This window comes from Mercenaria mercenaria, chromosome 7, assembly GCF_021730395.1.
Source record: "Mercenaria mercenaria strain notata chromosome 7, MADL_Memer_1, whole genome shotgun sequence".
NCBI lineage: Eukaryota > Metazoa > Mollusca > Bivalvia > Venerida > Veneridae > Mercenaria > Mercenaria mercenaria.
The window spans coordinates 23,877,827-23,898,899 of NC_069367.1; the positions used below are offsets into that span (position 1 = coordinate 23,877,827).

A 21,073-nucleotide genomic window follows, 5' to 3' on the forward strand; every position below is an offset into this window, starting at 1 on the left:
AAGTAAACTTCCCATTCATTTTATGTTCAAAGGTTGAAATCCACGAATTCATATCCCCATGAAATTGCCGTTTTGATCGAAACCACAAAATTTTATGCCCACGAAATTTAATGATTTTACAGTTCTCCTTTTTACTCATCCTTAAGTTACAGTGGAACCTGAGAGACGTTAATATTTTTTTCCATACTGATGCCTGAATTCCGTATCAGGCGCTTGTCGTCATTGTAATGTGACAGTGTTGTCGAGTTAATTTCTTATTTAGGTCAGTATTGTCGATTTTATTCACGCTTCTGAACAAATTCATAATATTTTTGTAATTATGATTATTATTTTTTATTATTATACCAGATTATATAGCACCCTTTTCATGATAAACACGTTCAAAGGCGCTTTACATATAGCAGACGTATCCACACAGGGCGCGAAATTCATCCTCACTAGTACAGACACAAAGCGATCTGACCAGAGGGACAGAGTGAGATAAAGCCCCCAGAACAGACAGAGAGAACGTTTTAGATACAGACGTGTCCGGCTAACTTAGCCTAGCTCTTTGCAAATGGACAGTCTGGTTCTCTAACGTGCCCGGTGTATAGCACCGATACACGCGAAGCCGTCTTTCCTGGGAAGAACCAGTACAGGCCTCCAGTTAGGTGAGAGACACTCAAGAGCATCTCAGAAATTTCCAGTGCCTGGACCAGGATTCGGACCCCGGACCTCTGGATTGACAGTCAAGGGTGTTAACACTAGACCATCGGCCCACCATAATATTAATATGTAAACATTTTTATAAAAAGATAATTAGCTTTGCGTGGAATATTATGCACTTGTTCTTTAGTAGAATATTCTGCTCCTAAAGATGCGCAAAATTTCCGCTACAGAACTTGGGCATATTTCTTAATACAAAACTAATATTCTATAATTTATCATACAATAAAACATTTATTTAAATTGACATTAAATCTCATTTTCTGCACTCATTAATCCATTTCCACTACAAGATTATCATAATATGTTTATTTCTTTTATCAATGATGAATCAGATATTCAAAAGAAACACTAGAGCTGCTTTTGAGAAAAGCACATATCTCCCACAACTGCCTAATCATCTAAATAGTAAGTCAGATTTTATATACTGTTTACTCACTATAAATTTACCTTTGAAGAGTAAAAAGGCTGATTTTGGGTACTTCGAGGGACATAATTCTGAAGTGCCTGGGGCAATTTGGCTAGTTAATGAACTTGGCCGAGGAGTCATGGTCAAAAACATTTGGTTCAAGTTTGGTGAAGATCGGATGAGAACTGTTTGACTTAGAGCACGGACAAGAGTAAAAAGGCCGATTTTTCGGTAATCAAGGGCAATAATTATGAAGTGCCTGGGCCGATTGGGCTAGTTATTGAACTTGGCCGAGGACTTATGGTCAAACACATTATGTTCAAGTTTGGTGAAGATCGGATGAGAAATGTTCGACTTAGAGCACGGACAAGAGTAAAAAGGCCGATTTTCGGTAATTCAAGCGCCATAATTCCGAAGTGCCTGGGCCGATTTGGCTAGTTATTGAACTTGGCCGAGGACTTATGGTCAAACACATTATGTTCAAGTTTGGTGAAGATCGAATGAGAAATGTTCGACTTAGAGCGCGAACAAGATTTGTGACAGACTGACAGACACACACACAGACAGGAGTAAATCAATATGTCTCCCACACCACTGTGTGGTGGGAGACATAATAATCAAATGTTTGCACACCTGAAGTAATTGTCTATCTTTGTTCTTCATTAATGAAACAAAATACTATGGAAGTATTTAAAAAATCTACTTTTAGACAAAACTATCAAACTGTAAACAACAGAGCAATTAAAGAATTTCCTCAGATCATGTTTCGCCTAATTAAGTAAAAATTGTTACCAATTAAATTATTCCAAATATTGAAGGGAATATAAAGCAAAGATTTTAACCAATTAGATTTGTTTTTCACGCAACATCGGAGATACTCCTATCAAATGAGTAAAACTGAGACAGTAATTGTCATGAGTAAAATTCACCTATATAAAAAGCTTAATTTTCCAAAAAAAAAAAACAAATCACTCCATTGTGAAGTTGTGTTCTTTCAATATAATTTCATCTGTGTAACTATTACTGTTATATTTCTATTACAATGTAAATGGCCAAAGGAGAGTAATTTGCTGATTTGCCAATAACATTTGAACTTGAACTTGAACTGTTATAATATCAAGGAATATATTCCAAAGTGTGTTTGACAATGGATACCATGTCATTGAGTCATATTTCATGTTTAAGGTGCTATTCTGTTGTTGGCAAGGACACTGAGTTGTTGCTATGCAACAGCTGTGAGCAGTGGCAACATAAGAAGTGTAGTGAAGGTAAGCACAAAATTAAATTTTAAAACGTTTACTCTTGCCATCACTGATTCAAACTTTTTTTTCTTTAATATAATTTTTGATATCCCAGATAATGGCTGAGTTCGGGCACCTACTAAAAGTAGTTCATTTTCTTACTATAGTTCAACCCACCTGTTGCATGGGCTGCTTTAGATCAAGATGGTTTGATGTCATATAATCTTTACGGTGTCGGAAAATCCAAAAAGAATATCCTTTTCCAATCTAACAAATGTTGCAAATTGCTTTTTGCTTGGAGGATTTTAAATCCAGTCCCGTAATACGTGGACTATAGTTTGCCATTTTTAATTTAACAAAGCCAACAGAAAGTTTTTTTAATGATAAAAAGAGCTACACATCAACACAAGGGCATAAGCAAACCTGTGATTAAACCATAGTTAATGCCCACACTCAGCCAACGTGTTTTTTGTCAAAAATGGAAGATAAAATACTTTCTGCACTCCCTACAGCTACTATCTATAACAACGTAAGATTTACTAAATTTTCTAATAGGGTTATTATAACAGTTCTCAATAGGAGCGGAAAAATGTGCAGCCCGATACAGGACTCGAACCTGCAACTTTCTGCTTGCAAGTCAGATGCTCTACCAACTGAGCTAATTGGACAATCGATATCATAGACTAATTATATACATTATATACACACTGCTACAGATCTTATATGTTGTATTTGGCTTGAGCAGATTTTTCTAGGCCTAGATCCCAAGGGGGTGCTTACATCAAGTGTAATTCAACCTGGCAAAATCCACAAGAGCCAATTGCATCATTGCAGATTAAAGTTCCATTTTAATGGGGTTTGACTAGATACTGGAAGGGCCCTTTACACGGAAAGAGCCTAACTTGTTCGGAAACTTTTTTTCTGAAAGGGCCTGTCGTATGTTTATCATCTAAATAAATAAGACTGAAAACTCATTTGAAATTGTGACCTTTTTGATTCATGGAACATCTACTCACCATCATTACCAGATTACATCATTATTGATCAAGTATTTTCCCCTATCCAATGGGAGATTAATAAAGGGTTTTGTATTCATTAGTAATTCTGTATCAGTCTATCAGACAGAAAATTCATAGGTATATAATCGGTAATAGTTACAGACGGAAGTGGAGGGATGCATCGCTATACTAACCGGAGTATGTGCAATTCGTGAATACTGAGCCATGTAGTGGCGAGGTATTTACACTTTGCATGGGCTCCTTGCTCTGAACATAGGCTATGGTATGTATGGTTCAGCCGTGAGATAAAAATGTGCTATTTTAGAGGCTTAAAATTTACTTATAGAATGTTTGCAGTATTTATTTAAAAAAAAAAAAACATTCAGCCAGGAAGCCATGCTAATCTTACTTAATAAGCCTGTTGTTCACTTTTAAACATGTGCATATTTACTTGTTTCAGCCATATGTTCAATTTTAACGTGTGTATGCGTACTTGTTCAAGCCAAATCTTCAATTTCAAATATGTGTATACAGACTTTTTCTCAAGTTTTATGTACAATTGTAAATATAATATGAATGTTTACTTGTCCAAGTCCTATACACATTTTTAAATGTTTAAGTTTACTGTCCAAGCCATTTCTACAATTTCATTTATATATGTATGTTTCTGTCTATTTTCAGGAGTTTCTGAGAAGTTTTATTTTGAGTTTTACCTAGCTACAGTCCTTGGTGAGAAACCTACTCAATGGACATGTCAGTTCTGCAGTGAATACCAGTCAATGGTAAATACAAAACATTACCATCCTAAAACACTTTTCCGTGATTTTATATACTGTGGCTGCTTCTTGATTTTTTAAGGTTTCAAACAGACAAAAAGCTTCATTTATTTTACTATGTCACACCCGGCTTTCTTGTGCCATAATCACAAGGTATGTGATCAACAGGTTTTGTCTAATAAAACATGTGTCTCATATGATGTTAAAGGCACTGCCTTCCAGATTTTGGCTAAAAAATTATCTTTCTTTCAAACTGAAGTTTGGTCATATTATGAACATTAGAATATGAGTTTTTGTTTTTAAACTATTTTAAAAATGTCAAATCAAGAAAAGAAGAAGACCGCGTCGGGCATCGAACCCGCACCGCCGCTGAAATAAACAAATTTTCGCTGTCATGACCAATACCGCTATAGAGGATTTAGTGCTTAATGTGCGTTAATATAGATATTTATAATACTCGAGTAAAACGTTAAAAACTAATTCTCATGTGTTTCCATAACATATAGTCTGTCAGTAATTAAGTTTCAAAGCCTTCTTAAGAAATTTAGCATTAATTTCCAGATATATATTTTCTTTTTGTTGTTGTCAAACAATCTGGAGGCCAGTGCCTTTAAAATAAAGTCCATTTTAGTACTGGGATGCTTGTACTTGATGGGCTCATAGACTGTTACATTGTTTTCTGAGTGAGATCTAAAGTTTTAGCCGGTCACAGCTAGTCAGTTTTCAATAAATAATTGGTCAAAATTACTGAAAGAGGCACTTACAATCAGTTTTAAAATAACTACTTAAATTTGCTATATAAATGAACACGAAAAAATAAAAAGTTTTCAACTCCTGATTTTATAAAGCAACTACTGTAAATCTTATGAGACAATGTTCATAAACCTTCAGATATTCATGAACATACATGAACTGTTCATGAAGTATTCATAATCTGAATTGTGATAAAAGTTTACCATTACAATCTATGCCTAAACTGTTCATGAAGTATTCATAATCTGGTTTGTGAATCTTAAACCTTATCATGCTGGACACGACTGATTCTGCCTAAGCGCCCAGTGTAGATCATGATCAGACTACACTGTTCGCCATTCACTCAGTATCTTTTTGGTAGGCACCCCTTTTAACAGTTAACGGTACTGTCCAAACTGTAAGATGGACAAGTTCATTGTAGAAATTTAGCAGGGTAAGGGTTAATCATGATAATACCAGTAGTTCAGAAAAAATTATAACTATTATTACAATTTGCAAGAAATGTTGACATAGACAGTTTTTAACACAGGTCAACAATGAACAGCAGTCTCCGAGTAAGACACAAAAGACCCTACTGCTGATACCAAACCAACAGCTATCCCAGACCAGTGATAACAACAAGAAATACGACTCTGATAACAATGGTTTTGGAGAGTTCAGTCTCAACTGCGAGATCCAGGATGTTGAAAGTTTTGGAGAGTTCAGTTTGAACTGCGATATCCAGGATGTTGAAAGGGAAGGGCCTCCAACTGATATGTAAGTTAATTCTAATAACATATAAATAGAGACATAGGGCCAAGTTGTTCTAAACTTTAACAGGCTGTTAAACTAACTGCCGATTAAATTTTGATTCAAAATATTTGCTTTTATGATAAACATCAGTATGATGTTTTGATTTTACTGAAAGACATTTAAGCCCTCATAATCCTTAACTCATTACTTTGTTTTTCTAAGTCTTCTAAAATGTTGAAATACAACCCTTAAAATTAATCAATTGTTAGCTTAATCGCCTGTTAAACTTTCGAACAACTGGGTCCGGATATTAAATCACACTGGCACAGCTTAGGTGGCTTTAAATGAGAATGTTACAAAATGACTAAATTATGTAAAAGAATAGCATTTTCTTAGTTTTAAATCAATTTTAATGTATTGAACAGTTCTAATCTGGTCTTTGGCATTAATTCTTTGTGGGCACCTGAATATTATCGTATCGCGGGTTAATTCTGCAGGCAAAAAATTCTGCAGTTTTGTCCAAAAATGGGCCTAGTTTATTTCTGTGTTTTTTATTTCTGCGACCTTCGAGAAAAGCAGGAATTAATTTTTGCGGTTTGCATAAACCGGAAGTAGATTCTGCGAATGGAAAAAAGCTACCGCATTTACTACCTCATACTCAACGACTCAAATGCATATCATTCTCGTCAGCATTATGTAGGTCGGAATCTAGGACAGTGAAGTTGGTGCAGCTGATTTATGTTTAAATCTGATTTCTTTTCATTACCGTGCGTGATCAGAAATCAGAGTTAAAAATAAATACTATAGGTCTAATACCAGTAATTCATTTTGAAAGACATTTTCATAAAATGCAACACCTAGTAGAAAAATTTACGATATAGCTCTGATAGTGATCCATCCCCATCGGGAATAAGGTCCTTCTTTTTAAAATTTCGCAAAATGCTAATTTTTATTTTCCCAAATTTATATAACATTTGTCAAACTTTTCATAAACCTAGCATGTTTTGTGATGTACACTTGTAAAGATTGCAAGCCCGAAATGGTATACATATATAACCATTCATTCGTGGACAATAGATTGATACAATAACAAAAGCAATCTACCATAATCAATATGGTGTGAATAATGTTTATTTCTGCGTCAAAAAATTCTGCTGATAGTTTAAATGTGCGGAATTTATTTCTGCATGATAGCCTCGACCCACAGAAAAAGCAAAAATAAAAACCAGCAAAATTAACCCACTATACGGTATCGTCAACCTTCTGCAAGCTAACTGGAAGACTTCCTCATATGACCACCAGAGTAACAAAGTGCTAATGTAGAAAACAGTGAGGCATTTTTAAGACCAGATTAGAACTGTTCAATACATTAAAATTGATTTAAAACTAAGAAAATGCTATTCTTTCACATAATTTAGTCATTTTGTAACATTCTCATTAATATTCATGAATATGCAAATAAGTTTATTGACATTAAAATACAAATAAAAGGCTGGTGTTTGAGCTCCGAATCAGTACCATTTTTATTGTTTTATCGCACAAAGTGACAAAGACATGATAGATCTCTATATAACTGTCATTTCTAAAAATGACTGGTTGCCACAGAAACAGTGAAATCATATATATGTATATAGTTCAAAAGAGTTTTGTTAGAACTGGTAATCTTTGCATGTCTTTTGCAGTTTTACATTCTATTTAACAAAAAATATTATTTTCAGATCCACAAATGACATCAACACTGACGAAGAATTAAGTTTTGAAAACATTTCTACGCCATTCCATATACCAACAAGCACAAAACGGTAAGACACCTATTCATATAGTAAGATGTTAGAATTTTTCAGACAACAGCCCAAATTTGCTACATACATGTACAGTCAAACCTGTATATAAAGACCACCCTTGGGAGAGCTAAAATGTGGTCTTTATTGGGAGGTGGTCTTTATTCACAGGTTAAAATACACTGTAAATGTTAAAATGGGAAACAAAACATGATTGTGGTCTTTACAGCCAGGTGGTCTCTGTTCAGAGGTGGTCTTTAACACAGGTTTGAATATAAATAAAGACAAAAAAATCTCTTATAAGGCTCAGTCTTTAACCCTTAGTCTGCTGGTGGCAAGTGATTCTGCCTTTGCGACCAGTGCAGACCAAGATCAGCCTGCACATCCGTGCAGTCTGATCATGGTCTACACTGTTCGCTATTCAGTCAGTGAATTTTCAGTAACTCCCCCTTGGATAATGAATGGTATTGCCCAAATTGAATGATGGACCAGTTCATTTTAGAAATTTAGCAGGGTAAAGGTTAATATTAAGCTTCAGGTTTATCAAGAGGCCCTTTCAGCTGGGCACTCTGCCCAGTTGAAATATCTCAATTTCCGGCTACATATGTATGGATTTTTGAATATATTTACTAGGTTTTTACCCAAATGTCCCAAGGGGAAACGCCCAGGCTAACTTCAAGGATCCTTTAATCCTTAGCCTGCTAAATTTCTAAAATGGACTGGTACATCAGTCAATTTCGGCAGTACCACTTATTATTCAAAGGGGTGTTAACTGAAAATTTACTGATGGAATAGCGAACAGTGCAGACCATGATCGGCCTGCATGTATGTCTACTGAATTTGATTCTACTTTTATCAGGTACTGTCTGATCAATGTTTTTTTCCTGTTACATCATTTATAAAAAAAAAACTCCAAGGATGGTAATAACTATATCAAACAATATTCATAGTTTTGGACATAAAAGGGAGAGACCAATTGAAGTAAATGATAGACATATTGCTATATGAATTCTCTATTTCTGCATTATTTCAGTTTCTCCTATAGCTACTGTTCTGACACCACAGATGATGAGGACTCAAACCCTGCACCACTTTCTACTGCAATTATACAGAGGCTAACTGCCACAACTGCTACAGTGAAATCAGAGCCAGGAACCAAAACAACATCCCCAGCTACTACTCCTATTGTTGAATCAGAGCCAGGAAGCAGCACACCATCCTCAGCTTCCACTCCCTTTGTTGAATCAGAGCAAGGAACCAATACAGCTTTCCCTTCTGCAACTCCAGTTGATGAATCAGAGCCAGGAACCAGCTCATCATCCCAAGCTACAACTCCAATTGATGAATCAGAGCCAGGAACCAGCATGCAGTCCCAAGCTACAACTCCAATTCTGGAAACAGAGCAAGGAGCCAACACACCAACCCCAGCTTCTTATCCAATTGCTGAATCAGAGCCAGGAGTCAACATCACTTTGAGTCAATCCATTACTGACAAAGACGAGGTTGTCTTCCATGAGATTGAGGCATGTCTTCCTAGACAGAAGAAACCAGGCACACAACTAGTGTCATCTGATGGATTCATTTTCCAAACTAAGGTAAACTACTGTACATTACAAAAATATCTCCCATCATAATGTGAGGCTTTAAAAAAGAAATGAACATACCAGCAAACTGAAATTTCTTACTGCAAACAACCGATACATACAAGAAGTTAAACAAACTGTCAGTTTTATTCTTGCTATGAATGAAACAATACACGACAGAATCATAACTGGCCGTTTTGTTGTGAAATCATGTATCACCCTGATTACTGTGAAATCATTAATGTTCGTGAGGGACAAATTTTCGTGCACGTAAAATTCCCACTCGTTTTATGTTCAGAAGTTGAAATCCACGAATTTACATCCCCACGAAATTGCCATTTTGACCAAAACCACGAAATTTCATGCCCAGGAAATTAAATGATTTCATAGTAATTGATTTTATACAGTCTACACTTATTCGGTAAATTGCGAAGAATGCGTCTTCATTCAGAATTGATTATTTCCAGATTAAGAAAGATTCCGATCTGTGTTTCGCATAGATCTTTGCTGAAATCAGTTACCCCCATAGATTGATACTGACACGATTTTTGTTTGTCTGTTTTGAGTTTAGTGCAATTTTTTAAAACAGTACTTCAATTATGATATGGAGGGCAGTTAACCTAACCAGTATTCCTTGATCCTGTGTCTGTACTAACCTGTTCTCTGCAAGTACTGTGAAATCATTTTTATTCACATAGGACGAATTTTCGCGTATTTCGCGCTAGGACCGATGCGCGAATTTAAGACCGCGCTATTATTGATTTTTAACTTTATTTTTTCATTTCTAAAATTGAAAATGCGGAACAGTCCCTTTTCACGTTTGTGCGAAATTTCACGCCAGCGAATTTAAATGATTTCACAGTAACTGCCAACTTCTCCATATAAGAGATGGAAGTCTAATGGTTTCTGACCCAATGTCTTTTAGACCTGATTTTTTTTAGTGAAATTGTAATCAGTGGTTATTCATTATTTACATGTCATTCACTTTCAACAGCAGAACAATAGCATATCTTTTTACACTTGTTTTCCCTTTATAAATTACCATGACATACAAATTACAAAATAATATCTAAATGAAAAGGATTACTTTATGATGTCTACCTTATACAAGAAGGGAAGCATAATGGTTCAGTGGTAGAGCCCCAGGCTCCTGACCCTGAGGACACGGGTTTGAATACATTTAAGAGTAGAATTTGACTGCTGTTCCTAAAAGTGCTTTCCAAGGCTCTAGTACTGTTATGAAATCCAGGAAGAAGTCATGGAGCATAGTTACCCCTTACCCTGCTAAATATCAGCAATGAACTTGTCCATCTTTCAATTTGGACAGTACTATTAACTGTTATTAGGGGTGTTTACCAAAAAGATACTGACTGAATGGCGAACAGTACAGATCATGATCAGGCTGCATGGATGTGCAGGCTGATATGATCTGCACTAGTCGCAAGGGCAGAACCAATCGTGTCCAGCATGATAAGGGTTAACATTTTGTTGCACGAACCTTCCCTACGATCCATAAAAAATATACAGGTATAAACTAACTTTGAAATAATGTTTAATACAAAGCAAAAATGCATTATCTTTTTTTTTTGTATTTGTTCCCATAGATTGAAGACTCAGCTAACAATAAAACATACTGGCACTGTATGGAGACTTCCCCCGATGGTACAGAATGTGAGGCCAGCTTAGTGTATAATAAACAACCACCATTTAGCCACGATGGTGAAAAGGGTCGCACTTGGCTTATAAATCGGGAAAATGGACAATACATAGAAAAACATAAACACAAACTAGACTACAGAGCTGTTGCGATGGCTAAAGTCAGAATGATGGTAAGGTTATTTTTTAGACACTTGGGGAAAAAATTTGCTGAGTTTTATTTTTTGCCTACTTTGCAGGAAAAGACAAAATTTTCCTTGCAGAAGATCACCCTATCTGTTCCCACGGGAAAAACAATCTACACATGGGCACTGCAACTCGTAATTATGACACTGTTAACTTTGTAAATTACAATATCTTTGAAATCCTGTAATTGCAAGCCATTTCTTACATGTCTGCCTCAAGCAGACAGGGAATTTTTCCAATCCTCAAAGTGCTCAGATTCTCATTCCCTCAGCTATGATAGTTCTGAATGAGTGTGTTGGAAACACAAAACATTCGCAAAAACACTATAGTGTAAAATCAAAATTCAAAATGCCCCTCAAGAAGTGGCTGATTCTACATAGTACAAATAAATAGCCTAAGATCGACTCTCACAATTTTATTAAAACTTTCTTCATATCATGACCAATTGACAGTCATGAGAAAGTTTTTTTGCTGCAATAAAAACTCTGTTAGACCAAAAATTTATAGATACTGGATAAAGAATATTGGTTAACTGTTGAATCAAGTAAAGAATTTGGTAATGATCATGTACTTACAAAATTTAATGTACCAAGTGTTTGTGAAACTCAGTATGTGCAAAATAGTAACAGAAGTTTTATTTTTTGCTGTAATTATCACTGTTTCATACTGTAATTAACAATTTTTTTTATGTTCCATTACAGATCAAGAGAAGAATCTTCCTCTATGGAGTGCTAGATGAAGTGCCAACCTCCATTATTTCCAACATCTTTGATGGTTTTGACCACAATGGCCTACCCTATTGTGACAGTAAAGGTAATCCCGTTCTTACAGCTGTTGATAAGAATTACCTCCCTTGCAGTCCTGTCCAGATACAAGTTCTGAAGAGATTCATCCGTAGTCAGAAAGATTTATACAAAGAAGAGAATAAAAAACAAACATCATCTTAATACCAAACTTAACATTATGTGGATAGAACAGGGAAAAATATCAAACAGTGCTCTCAGAATTGGTGATCACCATTAACCTAATATTTAATACAGAAATTTGAATACACTTTGTGTTAACTGTGAAGCTGTGCTTATTTATCACTATGCCTTATCTGTTAGTAAATTGTGTGTTATCCGGTACCTTTTATTGGTTCACAAGTTGTAATTTTAATCTGTTTGCTTATTTGTAACTGTATTTTATCCCGATTTATTTAATTTGTTTTCACATTGTACGTCTTATTTGTGTGAAAGTAATGATTTTACATTGTATGTCTTGTTTCTTAGTAACCTGAATTTTTACCCTGTATGCCTTTTTTACCTGTAATTTGTGCTTTACCCTGAATGTCTTGTGTGTAAGTAGTGCTTTAAAACTGTATGCCTTATTTGCTTATTAAATGTGCTTTACCCTGAATGTCTTGTGTGTAAGTAGTGCTTTAAAACTACAGCCTTATTTGCTTTGTTAAATATGTTTTACCCTGAATGTCTTGTGTGTAAGAAGTGCTTTAAAACTACAGCCTTATTTGCTTTGTTAAATATGTTTTACCCTGAATGTCTTATGTGTAAGAAGTGCTTTAAAACTGTATGCCTTATTTGCTTGTTAAATGTGTTTTACCCTGAATGTCTTATGTGTAAGAAGTGCTTTAAAACTGTATGCCTTATTTGCTTGTTAAATGTGTTTTACCCTGAATGTCTTATGTGTAAGAAGTGCTTTAAAACTGTATGCCTTATTTGCTTGTTAAATGTGTTTTACCCTGAATGTCTTATGTGTAAGAAGTGCTTTAAAACTGTATGCCTTATTTGCTTGTTAAATGTGCTTTATTGTGATATATACTTATCAAGGTCAAAGAATGGGAACATTGCTTGTTTGTTGCAACGCAATTTGTTGGATTGACGCAACCATGAAATCTATGAAAATTAGTCCCCTGTAAATATTAATGATTTTACAGTATTTCTATGCTATTATGTCTTATTTTAGTCGTTTTTATTCTCCTGTATATTTTTCTCACTCCTAACTTCTTTCTTGTAATTACATATTCTCATAAGGTTATTCGGCATTCTTCAGAGGTACATATAGCTCAACGCGCCCATAGCTTTCTGTAAAAACCACAGAATGCCGACATCGCATACAGAGAATATGTAAATGTACGGAAATTGTATATTGCCATTATGAAACCATTACCTTACCTTAATTGCCATCATGGGACCATTACCTTACCTTATACTGTAAGTGTTTTACTGTGATTTTTATATTGATGTTGATTGAATAAACAGTTCAGAAGTTCACCAAGTGTTGTTGATAAGTTATCCATGTTCACAACTAACTGGAAGTCATAACAGCAATATATACAACAAGGTAAAGTAAAAAATGTTGACAAGAAAAATCCAGCTTGCTTATTTTATAGAATGGACAGGTATTACTCCAATCAGTCTGTAAATCAAGACTACTAATGTGTCCATTGAACACAAAATTCCCTGCTACATGTTTGTGATGACAAATCAAAAACATTTGTAACTTCTATCTTATGATCACTTCTGTAAAGTTTTGTCCCAACTCATCAGTCTGTTTAAGAAAAAAGTTGGACAGACAGACATATTGACAGTCAAACAAAAAAGAGTGGGACAGATGGACACACTGAGTCAGACAAAAAATAAATCACAATAACTCACAACACAAAGTGCAGGTCTAATGTAAAAGTAACAAGAGCTTGTAGAACATGAAATGCTTCACTTGATGCATTCAGTAATTCCACAAGAAACACAAATTATTTGGTCAATGTGCACTGGACGTTTGACATACTAACCCCAAGTTAATAATTTCTGTAAAATCATTTAATTTCGTGGGCATGAAATTTCGTGGTTTTGGTCAAAACCGCAATTTCGTGGGGATATAAATTCGTGGATTTCAACTTTTGAACATAAAATGAATGAGAATTTTACTTGTTCGTTGGGATTAAAATTTGTGGATTGACTCAACCAAGAAATCCTCGAAAATTAATCCCCAACGAATATTAATGATTTAACAGTATGGGTCATTTACGAGTCATAAATGACCTCAGTATCAAATGTGATCTTAGATTCACAGTGACCCAGAACAGTTAAACCTTTCCTGACAATAACTTGAGAATGCTTGGGCCTAGGATCACAAAGCTGAACAGGGACATTGACAATGACTAGCAGATGACCCCTTATTATTTTTGAGGTCAGCAGGTCAAAACTCAAGGTCACAGTGACCCGGAACAGTTATACTGTTTCCTGACAATAACTTAAGAATGCTTGGGACTATAATCACGAAGCTTAAAAGGTACATTGATCATGAACAGCAGATGACCCCTTATTATCTTTAGGCCAGTAGGTCAAAGGTCAAGGTCACAATGATCCAAAACAGTTAAACCATTTCTGAATGCTTCGGCTTATGATCATGAAGCTTAATAAGGGGGTTGATCATGACCAGCAGATAACCCCTATTGACTTTTAGGTCAGTAGGTCAAAGGTCAAGGTCACAATTACCCAGAACAGTTAACTTTTTTGGCCAAATAACTAGAGAATACACCCCTTCAGACGTATAACAAAGGCATTATGAGCCTTAAATGAGTAATGAGTATTAACCTAGTTAAAGATAAGTGGTTAAACACTTCGAGACGGTACTATTACAAAGAAATGATACAAACATACCTTGGGAAAAGCAATATAAGCCACTGTATTATTGGATGTCTCCACCACCAGTATCAAAGGCTTTAATATTTTCAAAGATTTCATCATTTTATTTAGCTGAAACAAAAAACTACCAATATAGCAAAAATATAAGTAAATATTATCTGTCATGGAAACAAATATACATGTACAGCATTTGACATTTGACAGATGATGGAAGTATTGAATATCAGACAGAAGGAAATTGAAAATGGGCAGAAAGGGGTATATTTTGTTCCAAACCTGTTTATCAGCTTGGTGTCAGTTAATATTTGTTCAATAATATTTGCTAAGATGTTATTTTTATCAAAGTTTGCAAATTCTGCCACTGAAAAACTAAAACAGTTTTAAACAGGAAAGGGCATTACACCCGAAATTACAGTTAATTTTGAATTCACAAGATCCAAAACCAGAGTGACACAAAAAACTGAATCTACAGTCCATTCTAACAAGACATGAATCATTTTCCTATTATACAAAGAAGGCTGAAAACTGTGTGTTATTATTCACAATTCATTTTTCTGACGTCACAATTATTACGTCACAGCTTAAAATGGCATAGCAGCGCGCTGGAAAAGAAACCAACTGAAAACAGGCAAATATGTAATGAATGTCATCAAGGGTGTACTTTAGAATCCTTGGCTATGTTAGAATCAAAATAAACTCTCTCATTTAGTGATTTGCTCATGTATAAAATCTTTGTTGGAGTTCAGATGCAAAGGAATTATATAATGAGGGCACAGCCCCAGTTATATAATAATATGTGATTCTTGTAAATATGCATCATTATGGAACGTTTAAATTGTGTAATTTTAATTCAAAAACACTGTACACATTCCATTTAAACTGATACCTTTGGTAGCACTTTCATAGAAAATTGATGTACAATATAGTCTTCTTCATTACTCATTCTAGCACTCAGATCCTGCAAAATTTATAAAAATTCATAATGTTAATACATATACCACAATGTTTTTACGGTCCAGTGCATTTTTGACTATGTACAAACACGTAACTTCAAAATTTTATTACCGGTACATAATCACTTTTGAATGAAACACAAGATACCAGTATAACTTTCCTTGCTTTAAGATAGTTTAACAAGAGCACCCCCTGTGAGTACCATCGCTTGACTGCAAGTGGTAAACAAAATGTAAGAAAATAGTTCAGATTTTCTAAGTACAAAAAGGACAATTATTCTGACAAAATGCATATCAGAGTTATGTTTCTTGGCTAACTTAGTTATCTAATAATGATAAACAAGTGTGCATAGTTTCAAAGCTATAGCTCTTACATTTTTTCAGAAAAGGTGGACATAAACAGAAATTTCAACCAACGCCAATGACAAAGATCAAGTGGCGACAGTACCGTGTAAATTTTTTTAAAAATCAGATGAGCTAAAAAGCACTGGTTTTGCTACTGATCTATTGGTACTATAAAATTTACTGTAAGATTAAAAAGCCCATATCACTCTGGGCAATTAAGACCTATAAAAAAATACAAGATAAAGAAAATAAAGTCCCTTTCCTACTATTGTGTAAAAAAATACTGGCAGTACACATGAGCCTAGCTTCATTTTGCAGTTACTTTCCTCACAGTCAAACAGAAGTATGTAATGTAGAAACATCTGCCTCACCTAGGGTCGGAGCCCCTGATCCCCCAGATTGTGAGTCTTGTGCTCTTCTGAGCTAAACTGTGTGTGCATACTTAAACAAAAATACATCCCTCATTCAGTCTAGCAGGTCTATGAAATGTAAATAAAACAAGACCGTGTGATACTGACCTCATGTAGTTGTCTGAAAGCTTGTTTATTAAGCGCTGTGTTGATGTCCATTCCAATAGCCGCCATTTTTGTCATCATCTTGTCCTTGAACAACTTTGGTAACACTTTTGTTCCTAGAACCTGCAGTTTTGTAAAATGCATGAAATATATCAATAAACTTTATTTAAGTTTTAGAAAAAAAGTCTAGAATACCATAAAACATCCTATTAAATACTGGGCATTAAATTTTGCATGTAGGGAAAAATACATATTTTGCAGTGACATGAACTTGTGGATTTTAATGTAAACTTGTATCTAAGGATACCTATTTTTTAGAGACATGAATATGTGGGGTTTAATGTAAATTTTGCATCTAGGGAAAAATACCTATTTTGCAGATACATAAATTTGTGTGTTTTAATGTAAACCCTTACTTATCCTGATGTAAAACAATATTTATCTGAATGTCATACCGTATTTATCTGTTTCTGTAACTCTGTACTGTGTTTTAATTCTCCATCTTGTTTTACAGACGTAGCCAGGTCACGATACAACAATTCCACTTGCTCAGCTGTTTGTTTAGCCTTAAAAATAAAGAGAAATTCATTCCTAACAGAATACTCTGTTAATAAAGTGAACCAATGCTCATCTGAGCATCCATAGCTACAGCAATTATATGTGGTCATTGACAAATTTTTCTTATATTTTCTATGTTTCGATTTTCTCAAAACCTGAGATAACTCAAGCATTTTGCTCCCTGCCTTGCAAAAAATTAACTTACTTTGCACAGAGAATTTTTGAACATCTATGCAACAAAAGAAACAGAATTATTTATTCTGGAGTTAGCACCATTTTTCAACAGTATTTCACTGGCCGTTCATCTATTCAGTGTTTCTGGATTATGTACCAGTAATTACCATGTTCTCCACAAGTAACTGTCAACTTCTACACATGAATGAGAGGTGGATGATGAAATGACTTACAAAATAACGTCTTTTTATCAATTCATCACGAAGAACATATGCCACACATTGTGATCCTGTGACATTTTTTCTGCAACATTTATACCATGTAATAGGTAATACATGTAGTGTATACTATTTACCTGCCTAGCTGGTTCTGCTGTGAGGCATACAATACTTTTAGTACCACTGCCTTGACCTTGAACACTAGTTATACAGAAATCTTCAATGTCACCTGTATTCAACACATGGCTGAAAAGGTAAAGGTAAATTTTATTTACCATCGCTTTGTGGAACAATGAACATAAGCTCTGTAGAGCTTTCGAGCGACCCTATTTTAAGAACAGTTAAAACCAATTGTATCTTACCCTCAGCAATTTGCTGGTACCATTTACAGCTGGGTTGACTGAAGCAAAACGTGATGAAGTGCCTTGCCCAAGGACACACCGCAATGGGAGTAGCCAGGAATCGAACCTGGGGCCTTCACCTCCGTAGGAAAGCATCTTAGCCCTCTCGACCTTCCGTAAAATGAATAAATAAGTCAAGCTTCAAATATCAGCATCAAAAAAATGATTTAACAGCTACATGAACAGTCCAAACGAATTCTACACATGAACTTACCCTAACTTGAAGACAAACCTTTATAAGGCCACAACAATCACTAGTTTAAATGCATCACATTGCCATACACAATACTACATTTTATTGCATGTTGCAAGAATCGAGCATGCTAAGCTATGGTAGAACCTTCGCTGTCCAATGATCTGTACTCTACAGCCAGATTCTAAGTACTAAGCTGCAATTCATTCCTTCTTATTTACCTGTTGTGTCAGCTGCATCAACAAACGTTATTTCTTCATGCACTTTCAGAGTCTCCTTAATGCAATTAAACAATTTGACATCAGACTCTTAAAACTACGTTACTTTACTAAAATTTTCTCAGTACAATTGTGAATTTGGTACTTTTAAACAAGAATTTACTGAGTACTTATCACACAGGGACTTGACATCCTACTTCATTTCTAAATACTATGTTCGTTATTGATCTTGGTATACTCACGTTCCCCCACACAGCTCATTCGATATGCAAGATTTATTTCCCGAATGACCTTCAACAGACACTGCGTATACATGACTTGGGTATACCTACAACAAATGATAAAATCATTCTTCTTTGAGAACTGAAATGAGTCGAACCATGAGAAAACCAACATAGTGCATTTGCGACCAGTATGGATCCAGACCAGGCTGCGCATTCGCGCAGTCTGATCAAGATCCATGCTGTTCGCTAACAGTTTCTCTAATTGCAATAGGCTTTGAAAGCGAACAGCATAGATCCTGACCAGACTGTGCGGATGCCCAGGCTGGTCTGGATCCATGCTGGTAGCAAACGGACTATGTTGCTTTTCTCAAAGTGCGGCTCAAATACTCTTTCAATGTTTATCAAAAAAACTCACACATGCCTGGAAAACTTTTCACATACAAGTAAGTAATGTTTTCGATCATTTATGCATAAAAAGCCTTTTACTAATTTGTATGTACTGTGAAGTCATTAACACTTACCATGCTGGAAGTGTCTAGGGGTACAGATCCGTACCTCTAGAATCGGATCCGTACCTCTAGACAAGCCTGTTAGGGATTTTCTAGGGTTATGGACCTCCATTTTTCTAGAGATTAAGGGTCATTTACATTTCAAATTTTGTGGAAAATGAAATAACAAATAACATTTCATCAGAATTCACCTTAAACTTGGATCTAAATGGTCTACAGATAACAACGTTCATCCGATTGGTTACATTTTCTTTCGGAACGTAAATAACCAAAGAACACCAAATAAATCACGAGGATTCCAACTGGCAGAAACAAGAGGGCCATGATGGCCCTATATCGCTCACCTGTTATCATTGCACTTGAGGACAAGAAGGTCCTCAGAAAAAATATCTAAGTCCAAAGGACAGGAACAACAAAGCGAAAAAATTTAACCAAAAAGAAAAAAAATCTTACAAGGTATAGATATGTCAAAAAACACCTAAAAATTGGAGGTACCGTCCATGTTGTACCACAGATAAGTGGCCTTGGTTTTTCTCTACGGCTAATAACAAAAAAGTTACTAAAAATAAGCTATTTATAGTAACGTAAAAGGGAAGTAATTAAAAGAAATAAATATTGTAAGTGAACAAAAGAAGGATCTGCCAAATAAATCTGTTGACATAAATGAAATTTCAGATCAGTATCTTCATTAGTTATGGAGATATACCCATTTTAATTTGAAACAAGAAACGCGGCAATGCCACGAAACCAGGTTTTCAACACTTTTCATAAGAATAAACAAGAGTGCCAGAATGTCACAATATACGCCCTTCAAAGCAAATTTCTTTACTCTAGCACCTGTATTTGCAGATGTAATTTTAATTTTGTGGTTGTTTAGTAATCATTGTAATTCTTTTGTTTTTCTAAGTCCACAAAAAAACTCCTTACCAGGTAGAGATACCTTAAAATACACCTAAAATTAGAAAGTAACAACTATGTTGTACCACAGAAAAGTGGTCTTGGTTTTTCCCTACGGTCAATTATAAAAAAGTTACAATATAAGTTATTTATAGTAACAACTAAGGGAAGTTAATCTTAAAAAAAAAAAAAAAAAAAAATACAAAAAAAAAAATTGTAAGTCCACACAGAAATCCTTACCAGGTAGAGATTGGTCAAAATACACCTCAAAATTGGATGTAACATGCATGTTGAACTACAGAAAAGTGGTCTCCATTTTTCCCTACGTCTAGTAATGAAAAAGTTACAATATAAACTATTTATAGTAACAACAAAGGGAAGTAATTTTAAAGAAGGAAACTGCGCAAGACACTTCGTCTCATGATGGTGTATAATTGTGCCAAGTTACATCAAAATCCCTCTATGCATGAAGAAGATATGCTCCGGACAAAGTTTTCATTCTTGTATCCTTTGACCTCTAAGTGTGACCTTGACCTTAGACCTAGGGACCTGGTTCTTGCGCGTGACACTGTCTCATGATGGTGAACAATTGTGCCAACATTCATCAAAATCCCTTCATGCATGTAGAAGATATGCTAACCCTAACCCTAACCTAACCCTATTTTTAGTAATAATGACCTTGACCTTGATCCCAGAAACCCCAAAATCAATCCCAAGCTACAACTTTATATAAGTTTTCTATACACCAAGTTTCATCATGATAGCTCATTCCTAAGTTAAGTTATTGACCGGAAACCCTTTTTCTATTTTAAGTAACAGTGACCTTGACCTTGACCCCAGAAACCCCAAAATCAATCCCAGCCTTTGTCTTGATATAAGCTACATTCATACCAAATTTTATTCAAATATCTTTACCGAAACAAAAGTTATTGACCGGAAACCCTTTTTCTATTTTAAGTAACAGTGACCTTGACCCCAGAAACCCCAAAATCAATCCCAGCCTTTGTCTTGATATAAGCTACATACATACCAAGTTTTATTCAAATATCTTTACCGAAACAAAAGTTATTGACCGGAAACACCAGTTTGACGCCGCCGCTGCCGCCCGCCCGTCCAACCGACATCTCCCCCAATCTAATAACTCTGGTTAATAAAGGGAGGTAATTTGACATAAAATCAGTTCATAGTTATCTACCCTGATTGCCTCAGTCCAACTAATAACAATAATGAAATTTCAAATAAGTCCTGTGAGTACTTACTGATATAAATCCATTTTGATTACAATCAGGGGAGGTAATCAGATATAAAATAACTCTGGAACCTACAATTGGATCTGATTTTTAATGGAATCCAAGATTTATTGTTGTTGAAGATATTTTGGAAGTTTGTATCAAATAAAACCAT

The 21,073-nt window shown here is 35.1% G+C and overlaps 2 protein-coding genes across 3 annotated transcripts in view; one reads left to right on the forward strand and one right to left on the reverse strand.

Annotated features, from left to right (window-relative positions):
• Positions 1-21,073, reverse strand: part of LOC123554741 (alanine--tRNA ligase, cytoplasmic-like) — a 47,423-nt gene that overhangs the window by 4,262 nt on the left and 22,088 nt on the right. For both annotated transcript variants that reach the window (XM_045345047.2, XM_045345048.2), the window contains exons 17-22: positions 18,282-18,367; positions 17,365-17,473; positions 16,733-16,843; positions 16,281-16,400; positions 15,351-15,422; positions 14,480-14,575 (exon numbers count right to left, since the gene is read on the reverse strand). In XM_045345047.2, the coding sequence (XP_045200982.2) occupies positions 14,480-14,575; positions 15,351-15,422; positions 16,281-16,400; positions 16,733-16,843; positions 17,365-17,473; positions 18,282-18,367 (594 nt within the window). The remainder of the gene's footprint in view (positions 1-14,479; positions 14,576-15,350; positions 15,423-16,280; positions 16,401-16,732; positions 16,844-17,364; positions 17,474-18,281; positions 18,368-21,073) is intronic.
• LOC123554742 (uncharacterized) lies at positions 387-13,054 on the forward strand. The gene is made up of 7 exons (XM_045345049.2): positions 387-2,382; positions 4,035-4,135; positions 5,412-5,638; positions 7,333-7,416; positions 8,429-8,990; positions 10,583-10,807; positions 11,522-13,054. Exons 1-7 carry the CDS (start codon positions 2,262-2,264, stop codon positions 11,765-11,767), a joined length of 1,566 nt encoding a protein of 521 aa, XP_045200984.2. The 5' UTR covers positions 387-2,261; the 3' UTR covers positions 11,768-13,054.

What these genes read in the sequence shown, in the direction of transcription:
- LOC123554742 (XM_045345049.2), top strand. Translation starts at nt 2,262, where the DNA reads ATGGATACCATGTCATTGAGTCATATTTCATGTTTAAGGTGCTATTCT. An exon ending in GCAGTGAATACCAGTCAATG is followed by an intron (nt 4,136 to 5,411) that starts GTAAATACAAAA and finishes TTTTTAACACAG; the next exon opens with GTCAACAATGAACAGCAGTC. An exon ending in GAAGGGCCTCCAACTGATAT is followed by an intron (nt 5,639 to 7,332) that starts GTAAGTTAATTC and finishes TATTATTTTCAG; the next exon opens with ATCCACAAATGACATCAACA.